This window comes from Festucalex cinctus, chromosome 13, assembly GCF_051991245.1.
Source record: "Festucalex cinctus isolate MCC-2025b chromosome 13, RoL_Fcin_1.0, whole genome shotgun sequence".
Classification (NCBI taxonomy): Eukaryota; Metazoa; Chordata; class Actinopteri; order Syngnathiformes; family Syngnathidae; genus Festucalex; species Festucalex cinctus.
In genome coordinates, this window is record NC_135423.1 from 6,714,864 (window position 1) to 6,727,734 (window position 12,871).

At 39.6% G+C, this 12,871-nt stretch overlaps 1 protein-coding gene across 1 annotated transcript in view; it reads left to right on the top strand.

The window, feature by feature from the left end:
- Positions 1-12,871, top strand: part of LOC144033081 (roundabout homolog 2) — a 59,540-nt gene that overhangs the window by 25,379 nt on the left and 21,290 nt on the right. The window contains exons 3-6 of the mRNA XM_077540877.1: positions 4,531-4,688; positions 5,881-6,140; positions 6,862-6,989; positions 11,653-11,777. Coding sequence (XP_077397003.1) covers positions 4,531-4,688; positions 5,881-6,140; positions 6,862-6,989; positions 11,653-11,777 — 671 coding nt within the window. The remainder of the gene's footprint in view (positions 1-4,530; positions 4,689-5,880; positions 6,141-6,861; positions 6,990-11,652; positions 11,778-12,871) is intronic.

Consider the following 12,871-nt stretch of genomic DNA (forward strand, 5'->3'; position numbering starts at 1 on the left):
CGCCTCAACAGCCGACGTCTTCATTAGCTGTGACGGGCCGCTGGAAACAGACCACGTCCCTAATGGCCTTACTGCCAAATGAAACACACACGAAAAACACACACGAAAACAACCACTTGTTCCTTTACTCCCACTAGGCTTCTTTTAGGGATCAATAATCTGTAATAGGTAGTACTGTGTGAAATTGTTACACGGTGTAGTACTGTAATATTGTGTAGTACTGTTACATTATGTAGCACAATAGTATAGTGTTACATAGCAAAGTGTTAGCTTGTCTTGTGCGTGTCATTGTGTAGTATCGTTACATCACGTATCACTGCGTACTGTTAGGCTGTTCAATGTGTAGTACTCACTGACCTCAATACATGACTGGATAGCCAATAGCCCGTACACGCCCGTGCAAGCCATTGAAGTCACAGGACGGCCATCTTGCTCCTCCCATCTCGCGAGCAGACCTCCTGTAAACATCATTAACTCATTCACTCCCAGGACATTTTTGCTGTTTTACTGGATTTTGACTGATTTTGCAAGGCCCATAGAATATTGTGTCCTATTGCTATAAAAACGTGGAAATTACCAAAAGAAAGATTAGGGCCTCTTCTTTCATCAGGAAAAAAAAAGTATATTTCTATCTGTTTCCATTTTGCATCAATTATATGGCTACGTTTTATCATTACACAAGTTTGTTTAAAATAGTGGGGAAAAGAGCTTTTTGATCTCTTATACTCTGATGCCATCTGCTGGCCGTTTTTGTAATAACTACCATTGCTTTAAGCATTCTCTCCAGTTCAGAGGCTGCAGCGAAGCCAAAACATATAAATACGTTTTTGGGAGCATGGTTTGGTAATATTTAAAAAAGCACTATGTAATGTGTAGTACCGTTACATTGCGTATAGTGTTGCTTTGTTACCATAGGAAGTACTACTATGATGTGTAATACTATTATATTGAACAGCAATTTGGAGTATTGTGTTTCATTGTTTACCTAGCATGTAGCATTGTAGCATTGTTACGACTTCTATATTGGTGTGAAGATGAGGAAGAGGAAGTGTTATGAACATAAAAAAATGCATTCATTTATTACTCATACAAACAATAACAAAATGAAGTCACATTGTTTCACGTGTTCAGAAAAAACATTGTACTCACGATATGTGCTCACATGTCCCTGAGAGGACTTGATCGAAAAACGCTTCCCCTTGACTGCACATTTTCCCGTTCACACTCTGACAGTGGAGCATCATGTTTCCTTCAGTGTGTCACTTATGTAAATAGCTTGTCGCCTGTTGACTAAATCGCCCCATGGCCGCTGTTTTTTTTTTCCACGCTCACAATCGATTAGCATAAAAACAAGCAAGCGAATGAAACTGTATGTGTTTTTTGTTTTGTTTGGATTAGTCTTCCTCACGCTCATTTCTGTGGGGATATCAACGTTGATCCGGTGAGAGCTGGGCTCCCTGCATGGAATGATGATGCAACACTCATTTAGCCCTGTTTTGTCTTTTATTTAAGTGCATAGGAAGCGCCTTAGGGAGTTTTTGCGGGAGGATTTGTCTTGCTGGCGAAGAGGCAGGGTCACGAGCGCGGACGCAGCGAGCATTTGAAGAGGATCACTTGTCGGACTCGATGCTGTTATGGCGGAGAAGTTTGGCTCTGGGACTGGAGTGGGGCCCGGGCGTCCAGTTCTGTCACAGCGAAGGTTTAAAGTGGGAGCAGGAAGGATCTCATTAGCTGCACTTTAAGTGAAACAATGGAGCCGCCATTAGTCATCCTTGGACAAGTGCTTAAGAAGGCAGCCTAGGAAAAGTTTTATTTTGTCACCCTCTGGAACTTTCTCCTCTCTCTCAAGTACCATCTGTCTATCGAGGCCCTCAGGCTGAGTTAAGTGTACGCCCTCTTATTCAGTGCCCGCTTTGAAGACTTTGATCCAAGGCTTTGGATTGAAAGCTGCATCAGAGACTGTTTGTGTACAGAGCAAATGTCACACGGGTTTATTTGGAAAGGGATCACATTTTGTGTGTTCAGAGCAGCGCTCGCAACAGGAGCCAAAATGGAGCCCTTTCTGTTTTCACATTTGGGGATTGGGGTGGGTGATGGCAACAAATATAGTTATCGCGTTGTCGTTTTTCAACCTAATGCAATACTAGCCTGGAAACCAGACTCATTTTTGTACCAGCGAGTGAGTCTGGACACAGTTGTCATCAATCACATTTCTGAGGCGGGGCACATCTAACCAAACAGACAGTGGAAAGAACCAATCAGCAAAGTTGAGTCTTTTGTGACCTCTCTACGTATTTTGACCGAGTGTAGTTGCCGTAGTTGGTGAACAAATATTGCCAAACTTCTGTGCAAGCGCACCTCAAATGGTGTAATCGCTTACCGATGAAATGTGCATGTAGCGCTCCTCTCAGTCTTATCGGTGGCATTTTCGTCATAGAGACAGAAAATAATGTCAAAACGTACAGTATTCAAGTTAGGCGGCCAGCAACGTCAGATGGATGCCGTTACTTGCATTTTCGCAATCGAGACAGAAAATTAAAACGTGAAAAGCCACCAAGAAGTCAATGTATTCAAGTTAGGCGACCTCAGCAAGTGGCAACGTAAGATGGCCGCCCGTTGCTTGCATTTTCGCCATAGAGACAGAAAATTAAAACGTGAAAACGCCACAAGAGAAATCAATGTATTCAAGTTAGGCGACCTTAGCAAGTGGCAACGTAAGATGGCCGCCCGTTACTTGCATTTTCGCAATCGAGACAGAAAATTAAAACGTGAAAACTCTACAGAGAAATCAATGCATTCAAGTTAGGCGGTCTTAGAAAGTGGCAACGTAAGATGGCCGCCGATGTCTTTGCTTCTCACAAGTAAGCGTAATGTACAGTAGGTCCGCCTTCTTTCGAAATAAATTCTTCCAGTGCCGTTAGCTGCTGCGGTTATTTCTGGTCATTGAATGCTGAAGGAATCAAACTGTAATCTCTCCCGCGCGCCATTTTGAATGGACTTCCATAATGTATTGTAGTATCATGATTGCAATAATATTTTCTCAGTTTGTTTGAAAATTACATTATGTCTGGTATATTTTTTTAAATATTACCTTGGTATAGCAATTTTAGTTTGTTAAAAAATACATTTTGAATACCCTTCTATTTAATGGAAGGTGATATCAACGTAGCGGAAACAAGATGCAAATTCATTTTTGTGCTTTCAACTGAGGTGTTGATTGCACCACTGCTGCTTGGTCACATACACACACATCTACATTAAGCAAATGAATATAAATGTGTATGAGAGTACGTACTGACATCCCTAATGAGGCCTCATTTCTGCAAAAGGTCACTTTTCCTCCGTCTAAAATAATCGGAGGTGCGTCGACAGAACTCTTGCAAAGTTGTTGGAATATTCATCGCCGTTTACCCAAGACATTTGATGATAACATTCCATTTTTACAGCCCCGCCATCATTTCATTTCAAATGAGCTTCACAGGAGCCCGGCGGGTTTGAATATTGATGCTGCGCCAGTCGTCATCGTCTCCACTGAGCTCGTAGGCACATGCCGTGGATCATCGATGGGGCTCACATTCAATCCCTCCCATTGAAATTGAAATTCTGTATCGTTTGAAAATATAAGATTTGGTGAGTGCCATCTCTTCTGATTTATTCATCTATTGGCACAAACTTAATGATGACATTTAGTGTTTAACCAAACCACACCACTTTTTCATACGCCCGTTAGCTTAATGCTAGCACATAAAACAAAAAGCCAAGGATAATGAAAGTAGCATTGATATTACAGTAGTTCTAAATCAAAAAAAAAAAAAGATATTCGAACACAAACACGCAACATATAATATGTACAGGCATACATTAATTTTCTGTGAAAATCGCATGTCATTATGAAATCTAATTTGCGAGCTAGCGCTAACTGTTCACTTGAATCGATGATGCTAACGAGCCGCTTTTCACCTCCACGCTGAAGCAGATTGAAGCATTTTTCAAAGGGTTACTTTGAGGTACTTTAGGATGCCTGATAAAAGTTCTCCAAGTTGATCTGCTGCGAGAGATTACAATGATGGATTCTGCCATGGAGGAGCCGGCTCGACTTGACACCGGAGCTTTGGTCTGCCAATCACAGCAGGAAATTAAAAGATATCACAACTTTGCAAAGTCAAACTTCCCCCACATACACAGGTGCAAACTCAAGATTTAGTCACGGCTAAAAGCTACAGTATATTACTGATTGATTTGAAAAGATAACCTAATGTTTTTGTAAATACACACAGCAGCACCCCCCACCTATGAATTATGAATCCGCAATGTTATTTGTTTACTCAGTGTAGGACGGAGAGACGTGCATTATTCATTAGCGCCACCAGGAAGGACAAAAGAGGAAAACGCTACAAGAGTCACGCAAAGCAAGACTAAAAAATTGAAACAAATGTTTCACCAGCAATATGGCCGCCTGCTTCTCGCCCACCTGACATCCCAAATGAACTAATTAACTCTTGTGGGGGGGGGGGGGGTTTCCCTCTGCAGTCCTCCGAGATGATTTCCGTCAAGCGCCGAGTGACGTGGTGGTGGCCGCCGGCGAGCCCGCCGTCCTGGAGTGCGTGCCCCCCCGTGGCCACCCCGAACCTCTGGTGTCTTGGAAGCGTAACAACGTCAGGGTCAACACCAAAGATGAACGCATCTCGGTGAGTAATGGCCAAATATTCAAAACAAGTTGAGAATTTTCTGAACAAACATATGTTCCATGCATATCCAGTAGTCTAAACACAGCATTTTGTTGATTATTGCGTTTATGGAAAATGAATTAAGCAGCAAAATTCCACCTGTTTTTGATCAATCTCAGGGGGCGGCCATTTTGCCACTTGCTTGATAATGACATCACAGTGCCTTATGCTGCATTCGAGGATGCTCGGAAGTCGGATATATCTGAATTGGGGTTTTTTTCCAGCTCCGACCTGAAACAATTTGAGGCGAAAGTAAACAACCAAAATGGCGGACAGTGATAAATTGTTTTTTATTTTGGGTCTCAAAACTCATTTTGACCTCCAGCAAAATTACCTTCTAGCAAATTTGCTTAATTTATTGTTTTTATCTTATTTCATAATCATTCCAAACAGTTTATGAATGAAGGAAGCTATCTAGTTTAATACTCAAGTAAATTGTGTTCTACCATTCACGTTCTGTGTTTCCAAACGGGTCACCGTTGTAGAGTAACGTCACTTGCAGTCCTTCGGTGAAGTTGGGGTCCTTTTTTTTTTTTCCGACTTCGCAAGTGGAATTTCCTAGTTCAAGTTCTTATACACACTTCCTGGTTTGAACTCGCAAAAGTCCGACTTCCGACCATCCTCGAATGCAGCATAAGGGCTCATGTAACGACAAATCAGGGCTCACCTGTTCTATGGCTTTGGTCATGTGACGTTCGCAAGTTGAGCCTTTAGGCACTGTGAGGTCATTTTTAGGTGATAGCAAGTAGCAAAATGGCCGCCCCCTGAGATTGGAAAAAACAGGTGGATTTAGCTCATGTAATATTTTGATTTATACTGATAATATTGCAACATTTTTTCTGTAGTATTACAATGTCATTCTCCATTTTATTGTGATATATGTTCTTAATGCTGAAAGATGTGCATAATGTCACATTATTATCCAGTGATTTGAATTGAATTGAAAAATGATGGCTGTGTTCTTGAAATATTGATTTTTTTTCCCAAAAAATATATTTTTCAATCTCAATCAATATTTTTCCGATAAGTCTTTGTTGTTGAATTCACTGTTGTGTTGATTTACTTTCAGTTTTTTTCTTTCAGGAATTCTGCTTGAATATACAAAAAAAAAATAATTGCCTTTCTGAGTTAATGTTGATGCGTTTATTTTTAGGTGCGCGGGGGCAAGCTGATGATCTCGCACACCAGGAAAGGCGACGCGGGCATGTACGTGTGCGTGGGCACCAACATGGTGGGCGAGCGCGACAGCGACCCCGCCGAGCTGGTGGTGTACGAGCGACCCGTGCTGGTGCGCAGGCCCGTCAACCAGGTGGTCATGGAGGATGACACCGTCGACTTCCTGTGCGAGGTCCACGGCGATCCTCCTCCCACTGTGAGATGGCGGCGAGAGGACGGGGAACTCCCCCGAGGGAGGTAAGGGTTTGACCTCAACAATTTAAAAAAAAAAAAACAAAAAAACGTTTTCATTCTCGACAAATAAAAATGCAATTTTTTTTGGCATTATTTTATTTTTGTTTTTTTTAATATATTTTATATTTTTTTTATATTTCATTATTTTATATTTATTTTATTTTATTTGGCATTATTCTTATACATTACTTTTAAATAAATAAATAAATGTAATTATTAATTATTTCATTATTATTAATTGCAATTTTTCCACTAAAAAAATTCCAACATTCTAAATGAAGCTTCTTTTTTTTCCTCTCTCGAAAATAGACAGAAATTTTCCATACGTGATTTAGAAGACATTAGTAGTGGATGAATATGAGTGTGGATCGGTGCGCTGACATAACTTAATATAAAAAGGATCATAAAAGGATTCATTAGTCGGCAGAATTATCCTGTGACCGATTTCTTCCCCCTTTTTTCTTCTATCTCAATATATGGTCTACTTAGCTAAGCTTATTAAATAATACAGTACTGCACTTGCTCACTTTGTGGTTTAGTTCATATTTGAATTAATTGCTGAGGATTAGTTTAATTTCTCATTGGAATGACTTTCCATACTTTGCAACAAAAGCTTCTGTTCCAGCTTGTTATGCACGTAATACTGGCTTGACCTTTTAAACCAACGCGAATCCTTCTCCAAATGATGATAGCATGACTTCCTGCTGCGTTCTCCATTTGTTAGGTTCGAGATCCGCAACGGCAACAGCCTGCGTTTATTCCGCGTCAAGGAACAGGATGAGGGGACGTACACCTGCACGTCGGAAAACAGCGTGGGCAAGACGGAGGCCTCGGCCATGCTGCAGGTGCACGGTAAGAAGATGAAGATGAAGAACACATCATGTATGCGGGCTGAACACGTTCAAGCATGCATGAAAACGCGTCCAGGCCTTCTATAGCCTGCCAGAGCATATGATCCGGACTGCCAGGTATTTCTAAAAAATCTTTAATTACAGAAAATACATGTAAAAAAAAAGTCCAAAAATGTAAAACTGCCATTTGGCAAATCAACTTCAAATTATTAATCATATCAGGACTACTACTTTAATTGTATTAGAGAGAGATAGAGCCGCTCAAATGTGGACTGTCCACTCCACCCCAAAAAAAGTCATTCTTGAAAGATTAGGATTCATAATGTATTGTACTCTACTAAAAAAAATAAAAATAAATAAAAAAATTACATTTTGATTACATTTTTCTCAAGAATATAAACATTTTCTTTAAAGATGGAGATGAAATTCTACTCCAAAAATCTGTACTTTTTTCTAATTACATTTACTGAATTTTTTTTCCATTGTTTAATTTCAACTTCAAGCAACATTTTTCTAGAAAAAAAAGTTATTTTTGTAAGATTTTGGCTATTTTTCTATGCTTTTTGATTATATTTTTTTCATCAAATTCACTTTTGTCTTTAAAGAAAATCTTTACAAAATATGCATATTCTAAAATAAATTTTATATACATATATATATATATATATATATATATATATATATATATATATATATATATATATATATATACATATATATATATGTGTGTGTGGGGGGGCGTTGCCCTGAAATTGGCTGGCAACCAGTTCAGGGTGTAACCCGCCTACTGCCCGAAGCCAGCTGGGATAGGCTCCAGCACCCCCAAGACCCTTGAAAAATAAAAAAAATAAAATAACTCAATTTTGGCTTTTTTATTACAAAATATTTGTTGCAGGTTTTTTTCTAAAATATAACTGCATCTTTTGTAGAAATTATTTTTTTTATATAAAAATAAACATTCTATCTTGATTTTTCCCCCAACAACTTTCCCTCTCCAAACATAAAATATGATGTAATTCTTAACATTTCCTCTTCAAAAATTTCTCTTTTCTCTCTCTTTTTTTAATTATCACTATAATCTCTTCTTTTTTTCCCACATTTTCAGCATGGCACTAATATTCTGTTCACGTCCACAGCTTCACACATTAAAAAAATAAAAAAAAAGAAATCTGGTCATTTCCTGTCCAGCCAGTGCTTGTTTTGGGCCGAGTTAGTAGTGTTGAGTGCATCTAATCTTTGGATTACGCTAAACTGTTGGGATTAGGCCATTTGACAGATGTTTGCTGGACGTGCGCTTGAACTCACTGCTGGCGAGCAGTCGCTGCATTAATAAGACATGATGACTCCTCTTCCCCTTCTACTTCCTGGTTTTCCTCACGCTGCGGGCCACTCTTTCCTTCGTCTGGATTCAAACGCCTTCTTCCACTAAGGCTTTTATCGGTCTAAATGAAATCCAATCCCAGCAAATTGCCATTCACTCCCATTCGCTGTGTGTGTGTGTGTGTGTGTTTTTTTCTTTTCTGCACGCTATCGGCGCTTTTGTGATGTCGCTGCCTGTTTCATCCATCTCATTAATTTTCCATCTCTCTCCGTCTTGTTTCAAACCCTATCATCATTCCAGCTGGCCGGCTGCGTAACTTCCACAACCCCCCTCCACTCCCCCCATGTTGTCTCCTCCTTGTCGTTTCGTATTCTTATTTTCCTGTTTGACAGACAGCGCCTCCTCTTTCGCTTTCAGGAGCACAAAAAAAAAAAAAAAAACTTTAGATAAGTGCAAGTCCAAATTAATACATCACAGGCTCATAAATCCTTCCATGTCTTTCCCTGTCCTATTGCTCAAATTAATTCTCACTCTTTCCACATTGCATTTCTTTGCGTCCAATTACTGCAATTACTTATTAATGCGAGGAGCAACGTTTGACTTTAAGCTAGTTTGATATACTCTAAAAGCAGTGCGATTCTTGTTATGACTTATACAGGGTATACGCCGCAATTTTTAACATCTTAACTTATTCACTCCCATGCATTTTCACTGAAGCAAGCCCCTTCCCTCCCGGCTGTTTTACGGGATTTGGACTGATTTTGTAAGGCCCACAGAATATTGTGTTCTATTGCTATAAAAACATTGTACCTACCAAAAGAAAGATGAGTCTCTTCTTTCATCAAGAAAAAAAAAAGTATGTTTGTATCTGTTTCCGTTTAGCAGCAATGAGCATTAGAATATATCTAAGTTTCATCATTATTCACAAACCTGTTAAAAACTGAGAAAAAGAGCTTGTTGCAACATGGCCCTGGCTGATCTCTTATACTCTGCTGCCACCTGCTGGCCATATTCTGTAATAACTACCATTGCTTTAAGCGACCTCTTCAGATCAAAGCCTTCTGTATGCTACAGCATAAAAAAAACAAAAAAAAACATCAAAAACATATAAATATGTTTTTGGGGTTGAATGAGTTAACTGATTTGTTTAAGCATGTGACGTCTATAAAACAGCACATGAGAGTATAAAAACATGGGCAAGTATGTTCCAGATGGCCAGTTTGCAATCCTCAATATTGAACATGTTTAGTATTTACAATGGTGAGCCCACACCACAGGATAATCACTCAGGATCATCTTTCAAGTATATCTAACAATTGGACTTTTTGCTGACTTTGAACGGAAGAGGATAAATAAACATCCTCAATCAGGCATAACTGTTGGTATGTGGTGACGTGTTGTGTACTTCAGATGACCAGTACAGTAAAAATTTAATTCATAACACCATTCTGTTTAACCCTCATAACCACTGACAACCGTGGTGCTGACCGTACACATTGATTTTCCGATTGTGAACAGGTTGAACATTTACGATTGTTGGCATCTGTGAGCAAATATCATTCACACCACAGGATAATCACTCTTAAAATTGTCCTGATTATCGGTATGCGTGGATTGCGCCTTTGAAGAACAATCTCTGAAAGACTAATAACGCAGAAGGAGGAAGTTGTGACGGTAGTGCAATAACATCACCCATGGACTGGACTTCCAATTATTTGGGTGTTGAATTCTTGCTATGACAAACAAAGCTAATCTCTGAAAGGCTGTAGATCTATTTTGGGGGAAAGTGACTGGTAACATAGAACACAGACCTTGAACATTTTAGCCTTATTAATGTTCTCTGATGCTGTAATCTTGACAAGGTGTTAATAATACACACTGACATAGTGGGATAATTTATGTAAAGCTACTGCGAAACGACCAAGTGTAATTGCTTATAAAAGTGCCATACGTCATCTGGACTCGAGTCGAGTCTACAGCTTGCGTGTGTGCGTGGATATGTGTGTGGTTTTGTCGTGTATGCGTGTGTTTTTGAGGCAGCAGCGTTGTGTTTGCGTGCATATGTGGACAAGAGCAGGCGAGGCAGCAGAAGCTGCGCGTTCAGAGGCGAGTGTGTTTGCCAAAGACATGGGCGGCGGAAATCAACATGATGAGATAGCATCATGTGACTCAGTCATGCAGCCCACGTTCCACACATACACCAATTAAAAATGTTGTCACTCTCTTTCAATGGATGTTAGCGATTCCCCCCCCAAATTGTCAATTTTACTTAACTAGTAGAAGCCAGTGCAGTTTGGTCTTTCTTTGTCCCAGAATAGCCAATAGCAGCCAATGTGTTTTAGGGCGTGTTCAGAAATTCACTCTAATGCCGAACCAAACGATCTAAAGTTACTAACTAAAGGCAAACTAACGTAAGTACGTTTAAATCATAGTAATAGTAAACATCAAACTAATCCAAAGCTACCTCTAAAAGTTTAACTTCTACCTAAACTAGCAAGCTAAAAGTAAAAAACAACGAAACTATCCAAAGCTAGCTAGCTAGCTTAATTTATATTTAGATAGCTATTTTAGCTTTATACAGCTAAGTAGATGTATAAAGCTAGCTTAGCTATGTAGTCAAATGCTAGTTAGCATACGGTTGCTAACTAAGTCATTAAGCTATCTCACTAGCTTTTAATTTGTTTCCTTGCTTATTGTGTTATTTGTCAGTTTTAATTGCATTTTTAAAGTATTGCTAGTTTGCTTTTTATCTTGCACATTGAGTTTATGCTTGCCATATGAAGTGTGCTATACAAATAAAATTGACATTGACTTATCTATTTACTAACAAAAGGCTAACTATGTGTTTCAAAAAATGTTTCATTTTATGGTGTATCCATCCATAGCAAGTATATAAAATGACCTATTTGAATTTTGATATTAGGTCCTGATCTTTCAGCATAGTGTTATGATTGTAAGCAGCATATTTGCTTTTATTTACGAAAAGGTTTTAATTTCATTCTGATTGTAATGTTTGTTTGAATGTATTATTTGCTAGGTACTTACAATGGAACATGGGACATCACGCATGTATTTTGTATTTGTATTTTGACTTTGGATGCATCCCCCCCAGAACATTTTGGTTGTTCCACTGCACATGATCTGATCTTATGTCGGATGCTCAAAATGTGCTTGCTTGCAAACATAAGGACGGACTAAAAGCCACGAGGTTTAATGGCCTATACATCATTGATGAGTTGTAAAATCACGTGCGTTAGGGGCAATGTTGATGACAGTGAGGAAAAGAATGTGCTTAACAAGCTAGTCTTGTGTTCCTTCATCGTTGTCTTCTTCTCCTCTGCAGTGCCACCTCAGATCGCTTCCAAGCCGCGGGACCAGATCGCCTCCCAGGGGAGGAGCGTCACCTTCCAGTGTGGCACCACGGGTAACCCCCCGCCTGCCATCTTTTGGCAGAAAGAGGGCAGCCAGGTGAGGAATTTCAACAGTCGCTTGAACGCCGGCGTGACTCTCGGCGAAAACTTTTGTGACACCTTCTTAAGAAGATATTGCAGCATAATTTGGAAGGAGCTTCTGTCTTTCTGTCGAGCGGATGGGAGGAGAGTTGGAGGAGGAAGTACAGCAGGTGTGCCAAGTGCCTCTCCGGGCGTTACTTGAAGACAAATGGTGTCCTCCTTCCACGTGGCGGCTATAAATAAACAGCAAGAAGCTGCTTCAAATGTTGTTGTTGTTGTTTTTTTTGTCTGCCTCAGGTCTGTTTTTTTTTTTTTTTTTGTCATCGGGGTCTGTTTGTGGGGATTATGTGCAGCCTTCTAACCCTGGTCCTTCCACTCAAGTCTAAGCCTCTTACAGGAATAACGTGCATGGATGTGCAAACACATCTATGCTATTTCCCACTCTGGAAAATGGAAGAAAAAGCGCAAAACATCTGTTTGGGGCCATCATGTGGAAAACAACAAAACAGGCCATGTTAACCCTTTTTATTATACCAAAATTTCTTACAAAGACTCCTTTGTTTTCCCAAAAGTGTAATAACAATAACTACATCAGTTCAGTTTGTCTTCTGAACCTGTTTGAACTCCGTTGCTCATCAAAACCACTGGAAAAGAAATATTGGTCTAATGGGGGGGACAGTAGCTGTAACAATTTAAACACGATTGTCTTCTGAGCTTAGTTTAACTCAGTTGCTACGCAAAAGAGCAATACCGACCATAGTTCCTCAAATCAAACATACATTCGAATGCAACTCAAGGTGCTGAATAATGAAAAATTCCATAATACAATATAAAGAAAAACCCACCCCTTCCCCCCATATCCCCATGATCGCACCCACAAACACACACGCAAACCCAATATGGCGGGGCACAGAAGAACCCTGTGAGGAAAGGCACCCTAATAAATGGAATTGAATTTGCCATTGCATATGCACTAATACATAGCAATAAAATTCACTCAACAGTAAAAACCAAACAACATTTAAAAAAAAAAAAAAAAAAAAAAAAAAAAAAAAGACCAGCCCTTCGGACACGGAAAAAGGAAGCCTTAGGGTCATCCAAGCGGCACCC